The 26,496-nt window shown below is 35.0% G+C and overlaps 2 protein-coding genes across 2 annotated transcripts in view; both read right to left on the bottom strand.

The window, feature by feature from the left end:
- LOC150100276 (uncharacterized) overlaps positions 1 to 1,413 on the bottom strand; it is a 127,183-nt gene extending 125,770 nt beyond the window's left edge. The window contains exon 1 of the mRNA XM_090403070.1: positions 927 to 1,413. Within this exon, the coding sequence (XP_090259196.1) occupies positions 927 to 1,273 (347 nt within the window). The 5' untranslated portion in view covers positions 1,274 to 1,413. The remainder of the gene's footprint in view (positions 1 to 926) is intronic.
- On the bottom strand, positions 1,273 to 26,265 carry LOC150100275 (uncharacterized). The gene is made up of 5 exons (XM_090402623.1): positions 26,170 to 26,265; positions 20,665 to 20,767; positions 19,552 to 20,061; positions 1,384 to 1,496; positions 1,273 to 1,280 (listed from the first exon to the last, which is right to left on the bottom strand). The coding sequence occupies exons 1-5, from the start codon at positions 26,177 to 26,179 to the stop codon at positions 1,273 to 1,275; spliced, it is 744 nt and encodes a 247-aa protein (XP_090258749.1). The 5' UTR covers positions 26,180 to 26,265.
- Positions 26,266 to 26,496: the final 231 nt, after the last annotated feature.

The raw sequence follows: 26,496 nt of genomic DNA, 5'->3' as shown, positions 1-26,496 counted from the left end.
TTTGCTGAGTTTTCCACTTGGTTATAAATGAAATTAACCATGCCAAGAGATTATATTCTTGTTTAATTCTTTATCCAAGTGTAAGCAAACGAAGTTTGTACATGAAGTATCTTCATGACTAGGCTACTAAGGCTTCACATACTTCAACCTTGGTATCGCTTCTGGATCTGGCTGCCACTGATGGCAGCTTGTGTCCAGAGGAGTAGACAAGTTTGGCACAGTGGCTGGTTTTCAGTGACAGGCAAAAAATGGAACCACTGCTGAGATTCATCTCCTGAAGTGATTCAGGTCATTAGTGATCCTTTTGAATCACTCAGTGAGATTTGGAGTGATCTTGTAGATCACTCAGTTTTTGGAGTGGTATCCCCACACTTTAACATACCTTAATAAAAGCTGAAACCAGTATGGGTAGTGGTCCTTCCCATAGCATTATACACACCAGAAAGAACATGTGCTTTGTTATGGGATACTAAGGTAATTAATATGAAGCCTTAGCTTCTATATACAAGTATAGTAGTGAAGATACTTTGCATGCAAACTGTCTGCTTACACTTGGATAAAAGATTAAACAAGAATATGGTTTCTTGGCATGTTTAATTTAATTTATAACCATGTGAAAAACGTTTTCCACAGAAAGTTAAGAAATAATACCAAACACTGTGCAAACAAAGTGGTCTGCTTGCATAGTTTTGACACTATGCAAGCAGTTTACTATGCAAATTATTCTTATGCAGTTCACATTAAATTATTACTATGCAGTTCACTATGCAAATTATTTCTTAATTCTTAATAAAATGCCATGTCCATATTTTGAGAGTGAGAGAAAAGGAAATTTCTTCAATAAAAGATATTTGATATTTTTATCTCTAAGACTTTGGTAAAAAAATTTTATGAAGTCAGTAAGAAGTCCACTGAAACAGACTCACCTAAGACTCAACTCTCTTCTTGGTGTCTTTGGAAGTTTTCTTGCTGATCCACTTCTTTTAATATTGACTGCAAATGATACGCTTTTAGTAGGATGAGAAATTTTGTCCAGAGCATCAGAGGTTACAGAAACATGGAAAAGTTTGCTCTTTACCTGACAAGAATAATTAGCGTCATCTTCATGTGGTTTTATTTTGTTTTCAGCTTGAATCTTCTGACTATGTACAACATTATTTTTTCCTTGTTTTTGCAAGTCACGTAACGTAGATTTTACCTTTTTATTAGTATTTACAGTTTTGTTGTTATGAAGCGAAGATGATAGTCTTTTATGTTTTGCAGATGATTTCATTAATGTACTTTTATTGGAAAAAAAAATAGGTATCTTTGAAGAAAATTGGTCATCTTTAATATTCAGGCTACGTCTACTCTTTTTTCCTGAAAGCTTTGGAATGATGATACTTGAAGATGCTGAAGACAGTACCTGTTTCTTCTGTATTGTCTGAAGAGTTTCTCTTCTATTCTTTTGCAATAAATTAGCAGCACTTCCTTCTGCTCTCTTTAAGGAATGTCTTCTAAAGAAAAAAAAATTTTTTTTGATATGTTGCAATAAATATATTTTCAGAGCAAGAAGACTGACTATCTTTAAATAAAATTAATATAATGCTTATCAAAAATACAGGAGCACTCAGATAACATGTTTCTAATAAATTTAATTGCAGTCTTTTTATTTATTTATATGAATGAAAAAAAAACATTTAAATCAATTTCCTCAGACATATATGAGAGAAATGCAATATATTAAGAAGTCCACTTTTAATTAGTGTTTTTTATACATATAAATGTTAATACAGGAATATTTTTTTTTATTGTAAAGAGATTGTCATTTCATTATAAGTTATTTTTTGTTATGTCCAGCAATCATCCAAGCAAGTTTGTAAATGTAGGTTGCTAATCAAGTTATACTATTTTCTGTAATAACCACAAACAGATCATAATACGGCTCAATTTGTGAACTTGATATGAGGGTTTGAAAGCTGCACAGAGATTACAATTTCATTCAAGTTTAACTATTACATCCCCAAAAACAAGAAAAAATATTAACAGATCACTAAAGGAACCGCTTGACCTCAAATTAATTTTTCCAGTCTGTTGGCAAAGTGGATAGGCTGAAGTGACTTGAAAAAAATTCCATGTTTTATTTCTAAGATCAGGGTTTCTGAATTATCTAATCTTTAACCAACCCACAGTACCAATGTGCTTTAGGATGCTACTAATTCCTGTTACTTCAGATAAACAACACAATTAGCAGATCCCTCACAACTATAACTTCTCATACATACAAAATCCATTCATTTCAAATTATCCATCCTAAAATTTCATTCTAACCATTCAGATATCAGTCAGTTTTGATTGGCCTTTGCAAATATTTCTCTTAGCGACATATTGTTAATAAAAAAAAAGTCTTCTCCACTCTCCTAATATCACAGCCCTCAAGAAGTTTACCATGCTAATCACTTGGAAGAACAAGTTAAACAGAGGACACCATTATGGACTCTCTAAAGGTAACTTTCATGGGCATATTGCTCCACTAAACTGGCCACTGCTTTCTGCTAATTATGTAAGAACACGAGCAGCCACTAGTCATCATACACAGTTTTCCAAACATATCAAACCAACTTCTCATCTTCTTCCTTCATTGCATCTATCATCGTTACTTTGGATTAGTCTTTCAACATCATTTTATCCAATGAATACAATCCTCAGCATTTCACAAAAAGTTAACAGATTTATTCTTTCACCTTAACTACTTCCCTACCATACATGGCACTGTTATGACCACTTGAGGTGTAGGATCAATAATAATAAGTCTTTCCAACCAAGAGGCATCATCATCATGCTTTAATGTACTACAGAGACACTGTACAAAGGATGTGAATCCAAATATTTACACAGATGCAGGATAATCAACTATACATCAGGAAATTAACTCCTTATTTCCTGATGTATAGTTGCCATTTAAACTCCTTATTTCCCAATCACTGAACTCCTGTTCAGTGATTGGAAAATAAGGAGTTTAAATGGCATAAAAAGAAACTATTACTTGACAATTAAAATTTAACAAAAACAGCATACTGTATTGCTCTAAAACCATCCCTTCCTCACATGACCTCAAATTGCATTAATCAAGTTACACATTTCTTTTTGAGTGCATCCATTTGTTTTCATTTGTTCACTCCATAACTCCATGTTATCAAACAAATATCTGATCACCTGCATCAATTAGAAAAGTTGGAGAATGGAAAATTTCTTATAATGACTAACATTTTTCCAGCCCACCTGTGAATTCTCATCATAAACTCATACTGTATATTATTTCTAAAATACATTCCTAACTTAGGGGTGCTTAAGGGTCAAAGCTATATAACTGAGAGGAGATCTCGACATAGCCTTTAAAGGAATGCGGAGAACCAATCAGGAGAACTAAGCTGGTATCCTCTATAGAACGTTGTATAAATTAAGTTATTACAATTGTGTAGGACCTGATTTTAAGATGAGTCCCAAATCTTTGGTAGATTAATGAAGCCATACATATTAAGGTTATAAGAATGCATCATATGTATTGCTGACTCTAAAATAATCTCTCTGACCTGTAATGACTTCTATATAGTATGCTAGTTTTCCTACATCTAATCCTATGTGAAAGGGGTGTCCAAAGCATGGCCTGCCAGTCCTAACTTGCCATAATAATAATAGCAAATGTATTTATATTCTCCAAGATGGAGTTTCCTCTCTGTCCATAGCAGGCCAAGTCACAGGATTCTTCATACACTCCACGATGCTAGAAGATAGAGTTTGTCCTTAGTAATTTGACATGTGGTTTGAGAATGTGATGCAAAGATTATATTTTAATAGCATTTTGGCTAGCATTTCAGATGTACCCTGAATATACTAACTAGGAACAGTGGTGTTTTCTTCTTGTATGTTTCAGAGGGAGGGACACATAGTATTTTATCTGTTTTGTAAGAGCTGTAGCCATTAATCAAGATTTTAGTTGAGTTCTATGGAAAAGGTTGCCTTGCTAGAACAAACAGACCTGGCTCTATGACTTAGTTTTGAGAATTCCATAATGTTGGGCTGTATGATGCAATTGTTTATGTCATTCAGTGTGTGTGTGTTGGCTCTCTATAAATAGAAAAAAATACTGAACCACCTGCTAGTGTCTAAACGTGTCAAGAGAAGGCAAACAGTTACAGTCAAAATTTGTTATAATGATCATGGAAATAATCAGATCACAGCTGTAATGAAAAAGAGGCCACGATTTTAACTTACACATATTCCCATATAATTGCTCACTTTTATAAGAAGCATACTATATAGATATACTGTATACAAATGTTAGTAACTAGTAACTATGCAAACATTCTTAACTGTTTAGGTAGTTCTTGGAATTGACAACAATGAAAAACCACATACATCAGATTACAGCCAAGATTATTGGGAACCATCCCGTACCTACCTACATCTCTCTCTCTAGTGGTCTAGCCTCCAATCCTCCTCTCTCGCTTTATCAAAACACTGCCATTACTGTAATATCAGTTAAAAATGAACCCTTCAGTCAGAAACATTTAAACTAATAGAAAGTGTCTCTGGGTTAGCAAAAACATCAAAATCATGCACGGGTTAGAACATGGTACTAAAAATGTCAAAGTGTGTAAAAAAATTTATTCTTTTATTATTTAAAAAAATTTATTATTAAAAATTATTCAAATTAAGTGGTTATTGAATCCAACATTATTTCATGGCGGAATAGAGAAACTACAAGAGTTTCATGACGAATATAGAAACTATAAAAGTTTCGACGGATACAAGCGTAAGCAAACCTTTCATGACAGGGGAACTCGGAGTAAAGGAAAGGTTTTGGTCATGCTTGAATCTGCCAAAACTTTTAGTTTTTAAATTCAACATGAAACTCTTGTAGTTTCTCTATTCGGCTTTGAAATAATGTTGGATTCAATATCCACTTAATGGGGTGCTTAAGGGTCAAATCTGTATAACTGAGAGGAGACCTCCACATAGTCTTTAAAGGAATGCACAGAACCGACCAGGGCTTCTGACCTAACGTCCAATCCTCACCTTCTCGTGGTGCATCCTGTTGGGTATCTGCCTGGATACTGAAAGAACGAGGATGGCTTGGCAATTTGGGATTTAGCCGACCAAATTGTATTCTTATTGACTTAATCCAAAATAAAAAATGATGGTACAACATGACAAAATTTCATGTTGGCTGGGAGGGCCAACATGAAAACAACGGCAGGGCCTTGTTTAACCGGGCGTCGCCCGGTTAAACAAGGCCCTCCCGTTGTTTTTGCCAGCGAACCAGGGTGAACAGCGAAAAGTCAGCTACTGGAATAAATCCTAAAACACACCCCAATTTAATATCACCAGAGTTGAAGATCAGTACTATCAACATAAGAAGCCTGAATGGCAAAGAAATGGAGCTAGCTGAGGAATTAGATAAGTACCAGATCAACATAATAGGGGTGACTGAACCAAAAAAGACAAACACTGGTGAGATCTTTCTGAGCAATAAATACAAACTGTTACATTCAGGCATTGGCAATCAAGGAAAAGAAGGAGTAGCCATAGTATTCAACACTAAATATGGGCTAATCTTCTTGAATGGCAGGCAGTCTCAAGTAAAGTGATTCGGCAAATATCAACTTATTTGTGCCTATGGTCGCACAGAAGGCTCTACTAAGGTAAAAGTGGAAGAATATTTTTGAGGCTCTAGAGAAAGCTACTGACACAGTGAAAAAGGAAAAGTTGGTCCTTGTTGGGGATAGCAGAGTAGGAATTGATTGTCAGACATACAAAAATATTTTGGGAAAATTTAGAGAAAAGACTAAAGCTAATAACAATAGCAAATACCTGTTGGATTTCTCCTCAGGATATGGACTGGTTATTACTAACACCATGTTCCAACATAAAAATGTGCACAAATTCACATGGAGAGAAGAGGCAAGAAATAAGAAAAATCTCATTGACTATGTTATTGTTGATACTGATGTTTTCTCCCTGGTGCAGGACACCAGAGTGTACAGAGGATTTGAAATTAGAAGTGATCACTATTTAGTCTTGAGCAGGATAAAATTGAATTTCATATTGAAAAGATAACATATAAGAATGTTTTAAAGCAAATAAAAGTTGAGCAGCTCTTAGATGTGAACTGTAGACTAACATACACAAAAATTATTGAAGAAAAAATCAAAGAGTTTGAGAACAGGAACCAAACCTTGGAGATTCAGTGGCAAACCTAGAAGAAAACCCTGATTGATTCAGCCAGAGAGGCATGTGGTGAGGTTGTCTGCAAGGATAGAAAAATCAGAATTCCATGGTGGACACAGGAAGTAAAAGAGGCAGTGAAGGAAAAGAAGAAAGCATATCAAAAACTCCTGGCAAATAAGTCAGCTTGTGCTCTTAGAGAATACAGAGACAAATGTAAGAAAGCTAAACACTGTGTAAAACTAGCTAAACAAAAGTCATGGGAGGACTTTGGCAAGAATATAGAAAATAAATATCAACGAAGGTGGCCAAATGTTCTGGAGGTTGTTGAAGAAGCTCAGAAATGGAGGAAACAGTGCTGTAAAAGGAATTAGAGACGATAAAGGTGACATGAAAACAGGAGAAAAAGATATCCTTGAAGTATGGACTAATTACTTTGAAAAATTGCTAAATTAAACAAGCAGTGATAGCACAGTGGTAAAACACACTTAACAGGAATACGTATCCATACTTGAAGTAGAAAAAGCCATCAAAGGCTTGAAATGTGGAAAGGTGGCAGGAGTAGATGATATTCGACCAGAAATGCTGAAGTATGGTGGTTAAAAGTCTTACAGTGGCTGCACTGTATAGTTCAGAAGGCATGGACAGAGGGTCGAATTCCCAATGATTGGAGTAGAGCTGTCATAGTACCTATATATAAAAAAGGGAAATAAACTGAATGCGAGAATTACAGAGGTAATTCCATACTGAGTGTTCCTGGTAAGATTTATGCTAGTATACTTGAGAAACGGTTGAGAAGAATTGTGGAAGAAAAGCTTGGTGAAGAACACGCTGGATTCAGGCCAAATAGAGGCTGTCAGAATCAGATCTTCACTTTACGACAAATAGTCGAGAAATCATGGGAATATAACAAAGATCTGTATTTAAGTTTTGTTGATCTCGAAAAGGTATATGACTAGGTGCCAAGCTATTCAATATGCTACAGTTATATGGTGTCAATGGGGCATTATATCAAGCAATACTTAGTCTTAATTTGAGTTGTAAATCAGCAGTTAGGATTGAAGGATGCACAGGAAGGTGGTTTAATGTTAAATCTGGTGTGAGACAAGGATGTACATTATCCCCTCTGTTATTCATTATCTATATGGATCATATTATGAAAGAAAGTGGTATTAAACCTGATATCAAAATTGGAGATGTTAATGTCAACTCTTTGCTTTATGCAGATGATGTTATACTTCTAAATAAATCTGCTACAAGTCTGCAAGATTCCCTGGCTAAGTTGAAGAACTGCTGTAATAGATATGGTATGAAGGTCAGCATTAAAAAGACAAAGACAATGAAAATATACAGAACACCAAAAATATCAACTGCATTGTTGTGAATGAAGAACTTATAGAACAAGTAAAACATTTCAGCTACTTAGGAATGATTTTTAGTGAAGATGGTAAGTTAAATATGGAAATAGACAACAGAATCAACAAAGGTGGTATGGTAGGAAGTCAATTGAATAAATTCATATGGAATAAGAGAGGAATTAGTCATAATACTAAATTAGCTGTATACAAGACAGTGTTCAAACCAGTTTTAACTTATGGATCTGAGAGCTGCATCAGAAGTAAACACTTGACCAAAGACTAGAGACTGCAGATATGAGAGTACTGAGAAAGATTAGAGGCGTGAACAGATGGCATCAATGGCAATATCATATTAAAAATGAGGATATTAGGAAAGAACTTGCCATTGTCAGCATCCAGGAATGCTTTAGAAGAGCTAATCTCAGGTGGTATGGTCACTTAAACAGAATGGGAGAGGAAAGATTAGCAAAATAAGTGTTCTCTGCCAGGTTGGCAGGAAAACGACCCAGAGGAAGACCAAGATGTAGGTGGATTGATACGGTACAAAGTACCTTAGATGATAGAAATACAAGATCTGATAATGTTGGAGTCTTGACAAGTAACAGACTGATTTGGAGGAAAATTGTAGATGAGAAGTCAGTAATGATGTAAATTTTTGATGTGGGTACATGGCAGGAATTTGATGATGATATCCACTTAATTTGAATAATTTTGCATTGCCAAATTGAAGCCTTTTTGCTCTCTTTTTCAGTTATTATTAAAAAGTTTATTAATTAGTATTGTTTTTAATTACGGATAAATAAATTGCATTTAATATTAAGTATACTGTAGTTTACACTGGCATATTCTTGCAAATAAGATTTAGGTATGTAATGATATTAATTTTTTCTCTCTAATATTTCTGTTGTATTTTTGAATATTTTTTTTTATCAAGTTACTAATAATAAAAGAAAAATAGAAGGTACATTTAAAACTTATTACTGATATGGTAAGCAATTGTTATAACGAGGAACTTTTGTTGATCCCCTAGTGCTCGTTGTGACCAAGTTTGACTGTATTTGATTCCTTTTTTAATGCCAAGTACATTTTGGGATGTTAGCTGTTTAAGGTAAGTTGCCAAGGAATCCAAAGTGTCTTGCTCAAGGGGCCAAATGGCAAATAAATCAATGAAAAGTAACCAGACTAAAGGTTTTAGAGTAGCTGTGGTAATATGCTCTTAAAGTGCACTATGTAAAAGTTTGCCAAAAGGATGAGTGGGAGAGAATAGGAAACCCACTGCAGTACCATTAATTTCATTGTAGATTTTTCCTTGTCAAGTAAAGTAATCTGCATATATACAGTAGATTTGAATAATTCAAAGATATCAGAAGTTAGAAACTCAATAAATCAATAGTGCCTGTTAGTGGTACATTAGTAAATAAGGAAGTGATACCAAAACTAACCATTATTATTATTAAAAGAGACCTCATGGAGTCAGAGACTCATCGAGGGAATCCATATACCACACACACACACACACCAGCTATCATACTTATTCTTGAATTCATTCACACTGCTTGCACTCACAACATCCAATGGCAATCCATTCCAATCACGCACTACCCTATGAGAGAAAAATCTAGCCCTCATGCCCCCTTCTTAGCGGCATTCATTCTCAGCTTCCAAGGTGCCCTCTCGTCCTTTTCCCATCTGCCATAAAATGAAAAATTCCATCACCTGCAATCCTGCATTCTTTCACTTGCAGAATATCAATAAAATTCTTCTGGGCAGAATATCGATAGAATTCTTTATCACGCAGAGCCAGTTTCTTTTCATACTCAGACTTTGCTTTCTGTACAACAGTTGAATCCTTTCTTTTAGGCTTACATGGTGATCCGAATGCATTTTTGAAAATTATGGAGACAACTACCGTGTTTGAATAAAAACTTTAGTTTAATATTATATTAATTTTAAAAAAAAAAATATGGAGTCATTAACACCCTTAAAAACAGAGCCACAACTATTTGCTCTGACTAGCAAGCCCTGAAACAAGAACTAAAAATCATTAGTGACACATTCATAAATAATGACTATAACAAAAATACTGTTAATAAAATACTCTATAAAACTACAACAAAAACGAATCTAGATTACAGTAAAACCATAGCCATCCCATACATTAAAGGGTTATCAGAAAAAAATCAACAGAATCCTACAACATTATAACCTCAATGCCACCTTTAAACCACCCGCTAAACTTAAAACCATATTCAACTCCTCTAAGGATCCTTTCCTCCCATTAGCACATCCTGGAGTCTATTGCATCCGCTACACCTGTAACTTACCGTACATTGGTGAAACAGGACAGACAATCCCTATACGCAAGAAAGAACACATTAGACACATTAAATATAACCATTATGGTGAAGCAGGCCTCTCAGACCACGCACTCAACACCTTACACCAAATCAACTGGAAAAGCACCTGCTCTTTACACCGCACAAAAACCTGGTACGAAAGGAAATTTAAGGAATCCTGCAAAATCCTGATAAACCATCCAAATATCAACAACAAAGATGGCATGAAAATTCCAAGGATCTGGATGGCACACATTCAGCCTATCTAATATGTAAGATCCAGCATAAGTCAGGACTCTAGCCAATCCTTAGCTAGTATTAAAAACCATTCCATACCAACTGGCTGGAATGAAGTTAATATATGTATATAGTAGACAACACTAATAATAGGACTCTAGCGTTGATGTATAATTTTTTATTTTTTTCTATTTTTTTTATTTTATTTAATTTTTTTTTTCACCAGAGGTCAGGCCAACAATTGTTGTAGCGGTTGGTCAGTGTCTTTAAAAAACCAGTTTGATTGTAGTATAGCTTGTTTCCTGTGTATAATTGTATGCTCCAGAAGATGACCTTGACATAAAGGTCGAAACGTCGAATGTAGATTTTAGTTATATTAAACTAAAGTTTTTATTCAAACACGGTAGTTGTCTCCATAATTTTCAAAAATGCATACAACAGTTGACTATTCTAATCTGCTGCTTATAACTTTCATAATGAACGTCATCATTTTGCACACTGTATTCGTTCTAAATCATCCTTTTCTTATGAATCTCTTGCTTAATAAGATCACACAGCCATTTGACTCCTACTCTATTTATTAGAGTAGGAGTCAAATATTCTTTGAACTCTCGGGACACATTCTGATATCGCATCATTTAAGTAATGTTTAAATGCTTCCCATGCACTGTTGATATTCTTTCCATTCAGAAACCGATCCCATCCCATTCCACTGAACTCAGTATACTCCTCAGTTGGTCATAATTTCCTGCTCTGTAGTTCAGCATGTAACCTTTTCTGAATGGAACATTTATAAACTTAGTCATTTCTCAATTGAGTACCACATGATCACAGTCACCAATCAGAGACAGAACAGTTACATCTTTAACTGAAACGTCCTCTGACCCTATAATCAAATCTAACACTCTTTGACCTCGAGTTCCTTCTGTCACATGCTGCTTGAGGAAGTTGTCCTGCAACAGCTCATTAAATGCATTTTCATTCTTCTCATGAGATTCTACTGCTACCCAATCAATATTTGGATTATTAAAATCCCCTATTATGATTACATTTCTCATGCTCATCTTTTCTATTTGGTGATGCATTTCTTCATCACTGGCAACTTATCCACCAGGTCTGTAACAACACCCCACTATGTAATTGATCTTGTTAGATTCCATCTCACACCAGATGGCTTCAAACTCGCTGCCACATGAAATATTGTTAGCAGTAGTACTACAAATCATAGGTCTCAACTCTAACTGGATTCAAGCCATCCAATATCATTAGCAGCACGCCCCTTCTGCTCCTATCCTCTGTATCCTTCCTAAAAATATTGTACCCTTAACACTCGATACCAGTTACGTCTGATTCTGATAGCCAGGTCTCTCTAATATCTACAATCTGAGGTCGCAATATATTGACTAAGGCAACAAACTCTATCCCTTTGTTTCTGATGCTCCTAGCATTCGTGTATAAACATAATAATCCACCTGTTCTTCTGTATTGTCTTGTCTGCAGTCTGCCTGACACATTTGGACAACTTGCAGATCTCTATTCTTCTCTAATGCCTGAGACATGTAGACATCTTTGCACACATTTGATGAGTCCGAACTGGACAAACACAAAGTTGAAATCTTTCTCTCCTCGTCAACATTTCCATGACAAAGCCCATTCTCGTTAACCCCTCCCACCACCAGAAAAAAAAAAAAAAAAAAACTGGCTCTGGCTGTGGGTTCTACCACTGTGAATGACTTTAGGGAAGATGAATTTTATCACTCAATATTATTATTATCCTAAGACCACATAGAGTCAAAGACTCATCTAGGAGGTCCATTTGTCATACACACAGCTCATCATACCACACCTTAAACACACTCAAATTTTCTGCAGACACCACCCTCTCGGGCAAGACATTCTAATCATTCACAACTCTGCATGTAAAAAAACCTGCTTTTCACTCCCCTGCTCCTCACACCCTCCAGGGATGATCTCTGGTTCACCCCGATCTCCCACCATTTTCTGTAAAACCTCTTCAACTTTGATCCTATAACAACCCCTTACTAACTTGCAGGTCTCTATCATATCATCACTCCCTCTTATCCAATAGACTCTAAATTGCATCTTCTCAACCTTTCCTCATATTCGAAATTCCAGAGATCAGAAATCACCTTAGTCAGTCACCTCTGGACACTTTTCGACATCTCTTCATCCTTTTGAAAACCAGGTGACCAAATCTGTGCACAGTACTCCAAGTGTGGCCTAATCAGAGCCTTATACAATGGAACAAGAATCTCCTTACTTCTACAAGTCAGTGTCCTCTGCATCATTCCCAGAATTCGTTGCGTTTTCCTCACAATTGTGGCAACGTATCCCCTAAATTCAGATCCTTATCCACTATCACACCAAGATCTCTTATTTTCCTCCACCTCCAACAATATATTCCCACCAAGTACATAAATTCTACATCTCATATGAGACTAACATTCTGCTTATTAGAGGCCTGAAATGCCTCTTCTGACAAAGTTGCATGTCTAGTCTCTAATGCTGTATTTCAGATTATTTCTTAGGCATTTCCATGGAATCAAAGACTCACTGTGGAAGACCCAGTAACCATTGTCCACACTATATCTATCATACCTCTCCTTGAACTCATTCACCAACAAACACTCAGCCATCTCTGGCAACCAATTCCACCCATTCACCAGCCTCCAAGTAAAAAATCTAGTCCTAACACCCTTGCTAATCACACTTTCCTACAATTTCTCCTTGTTCTCTCCCTTCCTGTCATGTACTGAAAAAAAAAAAAGTGACTTCAATGTCCCAACATACTCCTTTAATAACTTATTGCTTCTATCACATCCCCTCTTATTCACTTATCTAGTTTTTACAACCCATAGACCTTCAATCTATTCTCATAGGGAGCATTCTATCCTGCCACAATCTTAGTTACTTGCTGCTATCCATCACTTCCTCATCCCCATGAAATCCAGGTGACTAGATCGAAACAATTCTATTTGCAGATATTAGTCCAGATGTGGTCTTATTAAAATCTTATAAAGAGAAACAATAACTTTTTTATTCCTGCTTGTCAGTGTGTTATTCAATAGACATTTAATCTGTTAACATTTTGGCAACTTCAACTCCCTCCATTCAACATCCACCCTCCAATCCAACATACTCCATCAACATCCAGAATAATCCCTAAATCTTTGGCCCTATCAATTTCCTGCAGTTCTGTTCCATATACTACACAGCATGTGATCTCTTGATAGAACTGACAGCCATTTATCTTTACCCATACTGTCAATCTATTTAAGTTATCTATAAGATAACTTAAATTTGTTTTATTTGTTTGTGATTGTCTGTGGAAATACTAGTGGTGGTGGTCAGCAGTAGATGGCATTGGTGTAGTTGTGATCAGTTGGTGGATTGCAAGTGGTAGAAGCAGAGTTGTAGAGGAGATACCCTTTCTCAATGAGTCTTTGGACTCCATGGAGGTGACAAATAATAATAATAATAATCTCTATATCATTTTCATTGACTATCTCTGCCTAGCATGTATCAAACAACTGAATATTTCCCTTAATCATTTCTGATATCACTGATGTACAAATTAAACAGAAGAGGACTAAGTACTGAGCCCTATGATACTCAATTCATCACTTGCCTTCTCCCAAAACTCAACTTTCCCCCCATACACCACTCTTTCATTAGCCATCATCTTATCCATCACCAGTTTCACATCCATCCTCATTTGCTCCAATTTAAACAACAGAGTTCCATGTGGATCTCTGTCAAATGCTTCTGAAAAGTCCAGCAGTATCACTGAGTAGCCATTTTCATTATCCAATTCAGCTAACACTTTATTATAAAAAGTCAGCAAGTGGCAAGACTACTCTTCACAAAATTATGCTGCTCCTATATTGCCTTCTCCCAAACTCAACTTTCCCCCCATACACCACTCTTTCATTAGCCATCATCTTATCCATCACCAGTTTCATATCCATCCTCATTTGCTCCAATTTAAACAACAGAGTTCCATATGGATCTCTGTCAAATGCTTCTGAAAAGTCCAGCAGTATCACTGAGTAGCCATTTTCATTATCCAATTCAGCTATCACTTTATTATAAAAAGTCAGCACGTGACAAGACTACTCTTCACAAAATTATGCTGCTCCTATATAGCATCATATTCCTGTCCACCCAGTCATGAATTCTGTCTTTTACTAACTACTTCAACACTTTAACACTCCTGAGGTAATGACTGGCCTATAATTTGCAACTTCTGTTTTGGAGCTTCCTTTATGCATGGAACTATTGCATTTTGCCTTTTTTCACATTCCCTTGAAGTTTCCCAGAACTGAGGCTCAAATTAAACATCTTGGTCAGAAACAGTGCTAATTCCCTTGCACATTCTCATAATACACAGGCTGATAGGCCATATAATCCCATGGCCATGTTCGCATTCCTATCCTATCGTCTCCTCTCTACTGAGAGGGTTGCAGCTAATTACTAGGGACATGATCATAAAGCAAGGTGGTTTCCCATTGCCTTCCTTGCCATAAGTATTTATAACTGTGCTGCTATGTGTGCTCATGGGATTGGTTTGTCTGTTTTGAGGGATGAAAAACCAAAGTTACTGGGAGAAAAAACACTCGAGGCCAGTTAACTCACCTTTAGTCAAAGGAGATAAAGGTTCCTCACGTCATGGACTGGAATCAAGCCCTGGTCTTTCGACCAAAGGGCTTTAGCTATACTGACTGACTGAGCTACAGAGGCTCCTCTATGTTCACATTAAGGTTCTGAAATATCATAAGCACTTCCAATTCACCTACCTCTATTCTCCCATCAGCCAATGTCACATCTGGCACTGGAATATCTGCACCTAAATGATGCACACTTGCAAAATAATCACTCAGTAATTCAACTATTTGCTTCTCTTACCTCCCTACCCCCACTAGCACTCATTAAAGTCATCGTTCCATAGTCAGTCTTTTACTTGCCGCATAATGAAAGAACCTTTGGGAATTCTTTTGGTCTCATCAGCTAGCTTTCTCTCATAATTAACTTTGGCCTTTCCATACAGGTCACTTCTTGCTTGTGCCTTATACTGTTCATGGGCTTCCTGATCACTTTTTTTCTTTATATTCCCTCCAAAGCTTTCTTTTTCTGCAGCTCCTGCTTAATGATGCTATTCATCCATTTTATTTCTACCTGATTTATCCTCCCAGATGTCATATGGAGGTGGAAGGAGTTTTCCTCCTCCAAGTAGCCAAACTGACCATAAAACATACAATTTACAGACAGAAGAATACTTATTGCATAGGGCTAACCACTATCCTCAAATTACAGTTACAAAATCCAAGGACTTAGAAGGTTATAGGTGCTTAAGTGCCTGTTAGAACCAACAATGATGATTTAATCTCCAGGCTGAGTATACAGTCTGATACTGCTTTTTTCAACCATCCCTTGACAATCTACATACCATACACTGCTAACATCTCTCTCTCTCTCTCTCTACTTCCAAATTCTTATGCCATAGCAATGCTCTAAGCTGACTCCTCAGTTTGTCATAACTGTCTGTTTTGTAATTTCACATATACTCCTCCTTAATAGAAACTGCAGCATCTAGCAATCTCCCAGATCAAGACCACATTACTGCTTTCCCAAAGGATAGGGAACATGGCTACATCAGTTATTGCTAAGTTCTCTGATGCTATGACCAGATATAGCACTCAAACCTTGTGTGCTCTCTATTACATGATGTCTCAGGTAATTATCTCTTAGCAGCTGTATAAATTCTATTTCCTTCCCTCCCAATGATCATTCCTCCTTCCAATGTGAGTCCATATAGTTGATGTCACACACAATTACTTGACCTGCTCAGAGTCCTAATTTGCTAATTCATGCCATCTACATTCTCGTTTATCCCCATGTTTTTTTGCAAAAACCAATTATTGTATTTCGGTGATTACACCACATTTTTTATTACTCAGTTATACAATATACTGAAATAATAGCTCGTAAATTGACAAGTTTCGTAAATCGTACGATTTACATCTTCAGGAGGTAAATAGTATAAAGTTTAAACAAGAGAAATTAATAAATACAAATCGTAACCATCTGGCTATTCATAAACTCAAATAACAGAATGCAGATATAAAAAGTTATTGATGTTGAACAATACTGGACGATGTCACATGTTCTTGTTCTCATTCATACAGTCCGAGCTCAGATTGAGATAGATTTTTTATTAGAGCTGACCACACTTGATGGAGAATTAAACCCTGGGTTGGGTTGGGTTTTTCAACATATGAGCAGCTTCTTTAAATTTTCTTATATAGCAGTTGTTTTCTATGTATGACATAGAAATATATAGGAAGCCGAACCAACACAGGAAGATTTCTAAATGCAGCCTCACACCACCATCCTTCACAAAAAATAAGCTTAATTAAAACTCTTCGAGACAGAGCATACAATATCTCCAGCACACAAGAAAGATGTAATGAAGAACTAAAATACTTAACACAAATCCTCCAAAAGAATGGGTATGAAACAAAAACCATCAAGATCCTTAAAATGCCTCCAACTAACAACACAATAAAACAGAATTACAAAAATGCAATCTCGCTTCCTTATATCAAAAATGTTACAGATAAGCTAGCCAAATTAATAAACAAACACAACGTAAAAGTAGCCTTTCTTCCTATGGAAAAAATCTCAAGATTTCTACATCCACCAAAACCACCTCATCATCCTCTTAAAAAACCAGGAGTCTACAAAATCCATTGCTCTTGCAGGATTTGCTACGATAAATAGAAAGATCTATCTATCGTAGGACAGATAGAAAGATCTGGATAAATACGCATGGCTGAACACCAAAAAGACGTACGATACAAAAGAGAACAAAAAACGGGTCTTGCTTTCCATACCACTTCCACTGGACACGATGTACTCTGGCAAAAAACGACGATGTCATACGTAGAACACAACTGCTACATAAGAAAATTTAAAGAAGCTGATAATATGCTGGTAGTCTAAAACAAAAGCATCCCATTCCTCCTAATATACTTCTACTCTTTTTAACCTATTTTTTAAATTCAATTCTTCTGCTATCATTAACAAAACCTCTCCTCCCATTCTCTCTTCCATTATCAAACTCTTAGTTAATGTTAATACACATACTATAGCTTTATAACGGTTTGCAGGGAAGGACTCACATAAAAAAAAAACTTTAAATATGGTAAGAAGTGTCTTCTTGTTGAATAACTATCAAATAAAGTGGCCGACCAATAATATTTAACAGAAAGAAAACTGCCATTGTACACAATTAAGATAACATATTTTTTATGTGTCAAATTATGATAAGAAATCTGAAATAATGACTGCAGTTTAAAGAAACTACTTAGAACTAGTGTTACAGAGATCAAATTTTGACTAATGATTCTGGTCAAAGACTTAGCAGTAACCTACAACAGTACATTCAGCAAACTCTTCATTAGTACACATTTCTATGTGATTACAGAAAGATACTGTGTATGACGCAAGCTATTGTTAACTGCTGATTTCAAATATTTCATGAATGGTCTATATTATGTTATGAGTGGTAAAGTAACATTACATAAGCAAAAGTTACTATATGTAATTACTAAAGATAGGGCCATGTGTCCTCATTTTGGCAATGTAAATTACATAGAAAAAAAAATAGATATTAAAAATTCAATGTTTCAAAATTAAATATTTGTAGAAACTATGAAAGTTTCTTCAATTTGATAAGATAGCTTACATGAATATACTCCTCGGCATTGGAGTTTCCTTAGCTTGCGCTACACTACTTAAAAGGACATTACTGCTGTCCAAGCATCCATATATTTCACCTCTTATTAGTGCATTTGATAAAAGTTTCACTGACCTACAGCTGTTTCGAGCTAGTTGGTTCTCTTCAGAGACTAGGCAGAAATCTTAAACCAAAACCTCTCATTCTATACTAAAGAAATCCAATGTCAGAGAAATGCATTTTTCCTCTGAACTCTCGGTTAGTGCATAAAAGGCAATGAGAGTTTTTGGTCTCTCAAGGTTTCTACTTGCTCCCTGAACAGCTGGAAACAACTGACAAGGGAGTGTAACCTTTATCAAATGCATTAATAAAAAGGCAAATATATGGACACTTGGAAAGCAATAATGTTCTTTTAAGAAGTGCAAGCTAATGCAATTCTGATGCCGAGAATTGTATTCTCATAAGCTCTCTAGTCAAATTGATGAAACTTTCATAATTTCTACAAACATTCAGCTTTGAATAATGTTGGATTTTTAATATCCACTTTTTTCTATGTACTTTACACTGCCGAAACGAAACTGTATGGCTCTTTCTTTAGTAATTTATGTAATTACCTTTACACACTAACCAAGAGTTCACTTACAAAAAAAATTTCTCTGACAATGGATTTCTTTAGTACTGAATGATTTAAGGTTTCTGTCTGGTCTCTGAAGAGAACCAACCAGTTCGAAACAGCTGTCAGGACAGTGAAGTATTTATTAAATGCACTAATAAAAGTTGAATACACAGATGCTTAGGTAGCAATTGTGTTCTTGTAAGTAGTGCAAGCTACCAAGGATTATATTCTCAAACTCTCTGGTCAAATTGGCAAAACTTTCATAGTTTCTACAAACATATGGCTTTGAAATAATGTTGGATCTTTAATATCTGCTTTTTTCTAAGTAATTGACTATATGATTTTTAGCAAATAATATGCTCTGTCAAACCTGAGAATTCTAGATTGTATTTCAATGTCCTGTGAGAAAGTGCATTTTCTCTGATCAGTTTGATTTGCACTGTGGGGAGAGGGGATGACTTTCAAATAAAAGTAAACTGATCTAATCTTTAAAAAATAGTTTTAAAAATAAAATAGTTTAAAAACTAAAAATACTTTTAAAAATAGTTAAAAAATCTTAAAAAATATGCAACAACAGTTTTTAATTGTTAAGCCACCGACTGTTGTATGTATCTTGTATTCTCGTTTCTTTGATTCGCTTGTTTCTATGCACTGATGATGTACTGTTATTTTCAGTACGAAATATCTGTACTTATTTCATTAAAGTTAATTACTGTGGTTATCATGTAATTTGTTATTTAAAAGTAAACTGATGTTGCGTTAACTGAAAACCCCTTATAAAGATTCCTTGCATCCTATATTGGTTCATAATTCAAATCTTTCCAATAGAACAATAATTTGTCACATTATCCCATTCTTATCATTGCTATGGAAGTGCTCTGGAAAAAAAAAAAAAAAAAAAAAAAAAATGTGAGCAGTGACATTACTAAAGCCCAAAGAAATACATTTTAATTCATAACTAGTAAAAACTTAAAAGATCATATGTTAAAAACTGTATATCAAATTAAATTATTTATATGAAAAACAAGCCACTACTACCTGAAATTTTTTTTCTTTGAATTGCTGAGGGATTTTCTATCAACATAAACTGTTTTAGATAGTTGAGATGTCACAGGTCTTGAGATCTTGGCTCTATGGACTATACGGTCACATGCTTTGGTCTGATCTTTAAGTTTTATACTTGAAATATACTTTTTCTGATCTGCTTTCAGCACTCCAGGAACAGTTCTTCTTTTCTTTGATACTTCACTACTCACTGAAGTATCTGCAATAAATGCTAGTGATCGCTTCCTTTTTCCATATTGAGATTTTTTATTTTCATCTTTTTCTGTGTTGTAATCTACGACTTTCTGCTCATTGGGTGGAATTTTAATGGCAAGAGATGTGGATTCAAGTGCAATAGAAATTTTTAACTTTGATTTATTAGACTGTTGCACAGGAATGTTTTCTTTATTTGTATTAGAATTCTTTGTTGCTCCACTTTTTACTCTTGGCAAAACATTTTTCAGAATCTTCTTATGATCTGCATTCTGGGTAATTTTCTCATGGCTGAAAGTGTAACAGAAAGAAAACTGCCATTGTACACAATTAAAATAACATCTTTTTTATGTGTCAAATTACAATAAGAAATCTGAAATAATGACTGTAGTTTAAAGAAACTACTGCTGCACTGTTACAAAATCAATAACAACAATTATCCAGAAAAAAAATTATTCAAATAACAGATAATTATGATTTTAGGGCAATCTAGATTAGAAAGCAGAGTAGAGATAAGCGAGTACAGATAGTAGTGCTACACTCTGCCATGCAAAATTTAACAAAAATTAACAATGACTTATCAAAACAGCTCAAGAAAATATAAAAGATTATGAAATCTCCCATTTTAACAGATTAAAAATGTTCCTTAAAAAAAATCCTACAAGCAATAACCACTTTTGGAAGTCATTTTTCAATTATGTAATCATTTTTAATTTCCACTGTACTTAGAAAGTGAATTAAAACTAGAAAAGGGTAATAAAAGGGATTTGTAGCCCTTGCAATTATCTTTATGATTATCTTGATCTTAAACAAATGGTGATGTGAAAAATAAGCAAATTTCCCTAAATGCAATACGCTTACATGCTACAGGTGTTTTAATAAAAATATAATTACAGCTGTTTAGAATAAAGCTTTCTACGTTCCCAAGATGATAAAGATTTTGCTAGTGTAGGCATCTCCTGATTCTTCTTAGCAATCTGTAAATCTAGATTCTTCCCTAAAAAAAAAAAATTACATAGCTCAGTATATTAAAGTGAAGGATAGAATAGCAGAAAATACACTCAGTAAATTATTAATTTATAAATGAAAAATTGATTATTTTATAACCTGAAATTTATTTATTCATGTCAGAAGCAACATAGTTGAAACACACATAAATTTACAAAAAATAATTGATTATATATTGAGATTAAAAAGAAAAGAAAAACAACACAATTTACATTATAAGTACACAATGTAAAAGTACACTAGATGGTCCATCAAATTTTTGCTGCCTAGAATTTGGCCAGATCACAAGCGTTAGGTGTCGCATTAATCAAATTGTTCATTGCACAACTAAAGGGACATAACCTGCAGTTCAAGAGGTGAGCCGTAGTTTGCTCCTCTCCACATTCACATAGGGATGATTCACATGAGAGAGTCTGCACTTTTTTTTTTTTTTTACATTATCCTTGGATCTTCCAACGCTGCATCACAGCCTATTTAAAGCTTTCCAGGTAGTCCAGTTTTCTCTGTGGCCTGGTGGAAGACTTTCAGATGGTACAACCCAATCTGTAAGGTGATTATTTCTTGTCTTCCATGAAGCTAGTCTTGATTTTTGGAGTGGGTCAGTATGGCTTTCAGTGGTATGAAGAAAGATTTTCCTGAATTTTAACCGTTGATGGGCAAGTTGATATTCAAATAGGGGATGGTCTGTAGACACGGATACCTTCAGCCTCTCATTTCTAGCCACCATCTCATGTCTAATATCTGGAGGCGATATGCCAGCTAAACAATAGCTTTCTTCACGAGGTGTCGGTCTCAAACAACCAGTAACGAGTCTACATGTCTCATTTAAGGCAACATCCAACTACTTAGCTTGGAAGGATCTATATCATACAGGGTATGCATATTCTGCAACCGAGTAACACAGAGCTAAGGCAGTGGTCCTTATTGCTTGTATTCCCCAGGTAATGCCGGATAATTTCTGGAGAATACTATTCCTTGCAGTTACTTTATATTTTGTATAACCTGGAATAAAAATGGGTTATACAGACATATTTCATAAATTTGGGAGAAAGAACAGAACCGAGGGATATGGCTTGGTATGGTAGAGTTCTTTTGAATCCTTGAAAGCTCAAAATATAAAATTAAACTAACAGAAGAAAATTTGAGATGGAATACGAATATTAAAAAAATTCAGGATACTTTGCAAGTTCAACACTTCTTTCCTTCCATACACATCCCAGCAAAAAAAAACAGTCTATTCCTATGGGCAGATGACTGATGTACCTTGCATTCTACTTTATATTATTGTACGCACAAGACTTAGAATCAACACCACTCAACCAATTTACTGAAATATCACATGATTTATCAAAAAGGTAATAAAACAGTTAAATGGGCAGTAAGATTCAGATATTATTCACTAGTTTTAATATTTTTAAGTATTAATTCATAATATCATATTACACAACACAAACTATGAATTCATTATGTCCATTGATTTTGCTCGATTTAGGACAGAAAATGTAATGCACTACAAATTGGAGGAAAACTGTTGACAGGTAGCAAGAAATAATATAAACTTCACTATATAGTACTATTAAAGTATCCTCTACACCCATTGAGGGTACAGGATACTGTACAGGATATTATTTGATGATCTGTATATTTGATATCGTTATCAAATTCCATATAAGGAATTTGAAAATGAACCCCTACAACCATGTATTATAAGGGGAAATTAATAAAAGAAGTGAGAGCTCCAAACAAGCACCTTCTGGGGATGGAGATAGCCTATGGCTGTTTCTTGAATCTGCTTTAATTTACCCATACAACTGCATAAGACAGTCTATGACTGTCTCAGGTCTTTTTATAAATTAATGCAGCTATACTGCTACTACCAATTTTAAAAATATTTTTCAGATTTGTAATAATATTTTTTTTTAAATCTAATAAGTGTGAAGGGATATTATCAAAAGTATCTGTATAAATTTAGTAAAGAGCTGACTTTAATTTACAGATGTTACAGTTTAATATTACATACACTAGTGGCCAAAATTGTGGAAACCTTTTGGAAAAAGTGTATTTCTGAGGTTTGATGGCTCATAACACCACTTTTTTTTTGAGTAACACCATAAAATTATATATATCAATGGAAAGATAATTTAATCAAGAATGTAATGCAATAACTTTTATGAAGGATTTTTTTTATTAGAACAGCAGTTATAAAGAAGAAAATGAGGTATACAAAAATTCTCACAATGAGAGTTAATACTTAGTTGGTAACCTTTAGCGTTAATTACGGCCTTACAATGCCTTCCCATGGAACGAACCAAGTTTTTTAGTTCGGCAGCTGTTATAATGTGAAACAAAGATTGAATTATTGCTTCTATTAATTGGATTTTATTGCTGGGTTGCTTCTGACTAACAAGTTTCTTTAGTCAGCTCCATAGATTTTTGATTGGGTTAAGGTCTGGGCTATTCCCAGGCCATTCCAGCAGTGGAATATGATTATCTTGAAACCACTTTTTGCACACAGCAGCAACATGACATTGAGTTGAATCCTGTTGAAATATAAATGCTTCGTTATCTTGGAAAAGATCACATGCGGAAGGCTTCAGTTTGAGCTCAAGTATGTCATCTATGTATTTTTGGGCATTTATATTCCCATTGATCATGCAAATTCTGTCTACACCTTTTGATGTCATACAACCCCCAGATCATAACACCAAGTGAATATTTCATGGTAGGTGTAATGCAATCAGGATGCAAATTTTCTCCTTATGTATTTTATGCCATCACTACCAAACATGGAGATTTTGGTCTCATCACTCCATATATTATTATTATCCAGGCCTCCATGGAGTCAAAAGACTCATCGTGGGAGGTCCTTCCTAAGAAACACAAAGTCTATCAAAACTCATCGAGGGGAGGTCCCCCCCCTAAGAAACACAAAGTCTATCATACCACTCCTTAAACTCATTGATCATTCTCACTCTCACCACTCCATCAGGCAATGCATTCCATGGTTCAACCACCCTCCAACACTGTCCCATTGTTCCACTGTCCAGTTAACATGGGTTTTAGTCCAGTTTAATCTTTTCAACCTATGTTTGAGAGATAAAAATGGCTTTTTTCATGAAATTCTAGCATTTAGACCAAATTCTTGCAGTCTGCGCCGAACAGTCGTTGCATTCAACTTCACATTGTATTGTGCCAGTTCATCTTGTATACACCCAGATGATTTTCTTCTGTCATGTAGGCACAGTCTCTCAATTCTTCTATCATCACTTGCTGTTGTTCACCTTTACCAGTCTGGTTTTGTAGTGACTGAGTCTCCTTATACCTCTTTCAAAAATTTAGAAATGCCACCTTTGGTTAAGTTTCCGCCAATTTTTCTTCATAACTGTAGCCTTGTTCAGTTAATAGTACTATTTTACATCGCTTTCTGGATGACCAGTCAACTCTTTGCGCCATTTCTTTAATTTTATTATGTTTTACAAGCTCACTAAATGAAAGAACACAAAAAAAAAAAACCAACTTGATAGCAATCACATAACACACTGACAAATGTCCTCCTCTCAGCTCCAATACATGATGACATCAATAGCTGAATCCTACTCTGACCTTATTACCAAAACAAGATGACACCTGATTGGCTCTCTAAACACTCATGCTCATTGGCTACATTCAAATGAAGGAAAGCTACTTCATATCAACCTAAGCAAGTTGTGCTTCTTTTTTCTGGTTATTTGGCTATAACTTTTCATAGAATACAGATAATTGAAAAACTTTACATTGAAATGCATTACATTCTTGATTAAATTATCTTTCCATTGATATATATAATTTTATGGTGTTACACAAAAAAAAAGTGGTGTTATGAGCCATCAAACCTCAGAAATACACTTTTTCCAAAAGGTTTCCACAATTTTGGCCACTAGTGTATGTTGCTATATAAAATAAGACCATACTTTGGATATCTCTCACTCAGAATTAAATGGGAGAAAAACACTACCACTATAATAGAAAGCCATTACAAATCTGAAAGACTAGAAACACACAATAGTTTCCCCAATCTCGACAAGTATAGCTGTATAGTATATTATCTATAATTTGGAAGTATGCAATTCTATGATTACATGTCTACTGGTCATACACGATCTTTGGTCTTTAAGGTCCTAAAGGACTGTGTATTTTTGATGTGTAGTGTCCTAAAGGACATTTGTAAGGATTTAGAGTCTCATTTTTTTTTATTACAATTTTGAATTGTTCCCACCATAAACTTAACTGTGCCTTGTATTCCTTTGTAATATGAGGATGTACAGAACTAGAAAAAATACTAGCAAACTGAATAAAATCATTATTAATTCCTGATATATAACCTCAAGGCGTGTATAGGATAGTACCACGTAATTAAATCCACATTAACAAAATAGCTTTTCTCTTAAATAGACAAGCAATAATTCTTCAATAATTCTAAACGCTTATATAGAAAATTTCCGAAGTATTATCAGTGGCGTAGGGGGGGGGTCATCCCCGGGCGGCACTTTTTTTTATTATTATTATTATTTCGGGCTACTGCAGGGTGTCCTTAGACTCATCGAGGGAGGCCCTAAACATCATGTCCACACAACTATTCGACATTCTTAAGTATCTATCATACCCTGCCTTGAACTCGCTCACTGTCATAGCACCCACAACAGACTCTGGCAGCTTCCACTCATTTACCACTCTAAAAGTAAAGAACCCAGCTCTAACACCCCTGCTAACCACACTCTTTCCCAGCTTCCATAGGGCGCTTTTCCACGTGAGACAATTTTATTTTTCGACGATTCTTTTATTTATGTTAACTCAGTAATTTTTATTACTTAATTGATTTTAATAACTATACTTACAACTAAGATAAACATAACGCTTTAATTTATTTCCCTATACGTCGTTTTGACTTCTTGTAGTATTTTTGGTGTGTATTGAGAGGGGTGCAAACTCATGAACCGCCTCGGGCGACAAAATCTCTAGCTACACCACTGAGTATTATTCAATTATCGCCCGTATATCAACAAGCCTATGATTTTTATATGGTTTGAAGGCTTTGATTTGTGTTGGTGAAGTTGTTAATTCAATTTACATCACTGGACAGATGTTTACAAAGCAAATCTTGGACGTAGGTGCTTGAGGAATCGGTGTTTAAAATTATGTAATCAGAAGGGGAGTGGGGATAATACAAAGGGGTTTGTATTGTCCCAAAGAAATTCTAAGAATCACTGTCCGATAAATCCAACAGCGCTAAACACAACTTGTAAAGAATTCTCTCTATTAGCTATCTTACAGAAAATCAAACTTTTTTTATATAAATTGCTAAACATTCCATTTTGATATAGTATCGACGGTATTTATATGAAATTTACTCACCCTTATACATTTTTTTTTATAATTTCGACAGGTGTATAACTCTACATGTAATAAGTGAAAGATAGTTACACACAGTGAATTACAACTTTCAATTCAAACTTCAAAATTACACTTCAACGACTTAGAAAGTTCCGCTAAAAGTAAATGCATAACCGTTGGTATGTATTAATGACAACAAAAGGTGCGATTGGTTTATTCCTGACGCATGCGTATTGAGTTCTTTTACAGCTGTTCGAGGGAGAAAGAGATTCGGAAATGCAGCATCCAGAGTCAGCTATGACATGTAGTGGCGCTCGCTCGTAAAAGTATCGAAATCAATTTTTAAAG

Source organism: Typopeltis vanoorti, chromosome 13 (assembly GCF_054136105.1).
Source record: "Typopeltis vanoorti isolate ZY-2024b chromosome 13, IOZ_Tvanoo_1.0, whole genome shotgun sequence".
NCBI classification, from domain to species: Eukaryota; Metazoa; Arthropoda; class Arachnida; order Uropygi; family Thelyphonidae; genus Typopeltis; species Typopeltis vanoorti.
Note: the sequence above shows the minus strand (reverse complement) of the source record. Positions and strands in the feature narration are given on the sequence as shown.

What these genes read in the sequence shown, in the direction of transcription:
- LOC150100275 (XM_090402623.1), bottom strand. An exon ending in AAGCTTTATTCTAAACAGCT is followed by an intron (nt 20,062 to 20,664) that starts GTAATTATATTT and finishes TTACACTTTCAG; the next exon opens with CCATGAGAAAATTACCCAGA. An exon ending in TCAAAGAAAAAAAATTTCAG is followed by an intron (nt 1,497 to 19,551) that starts GTAGTAGTGGCT and finishes TTTTTTCTTTAG; the next exon opens with AAGACATTCCTTAAAGAGAG.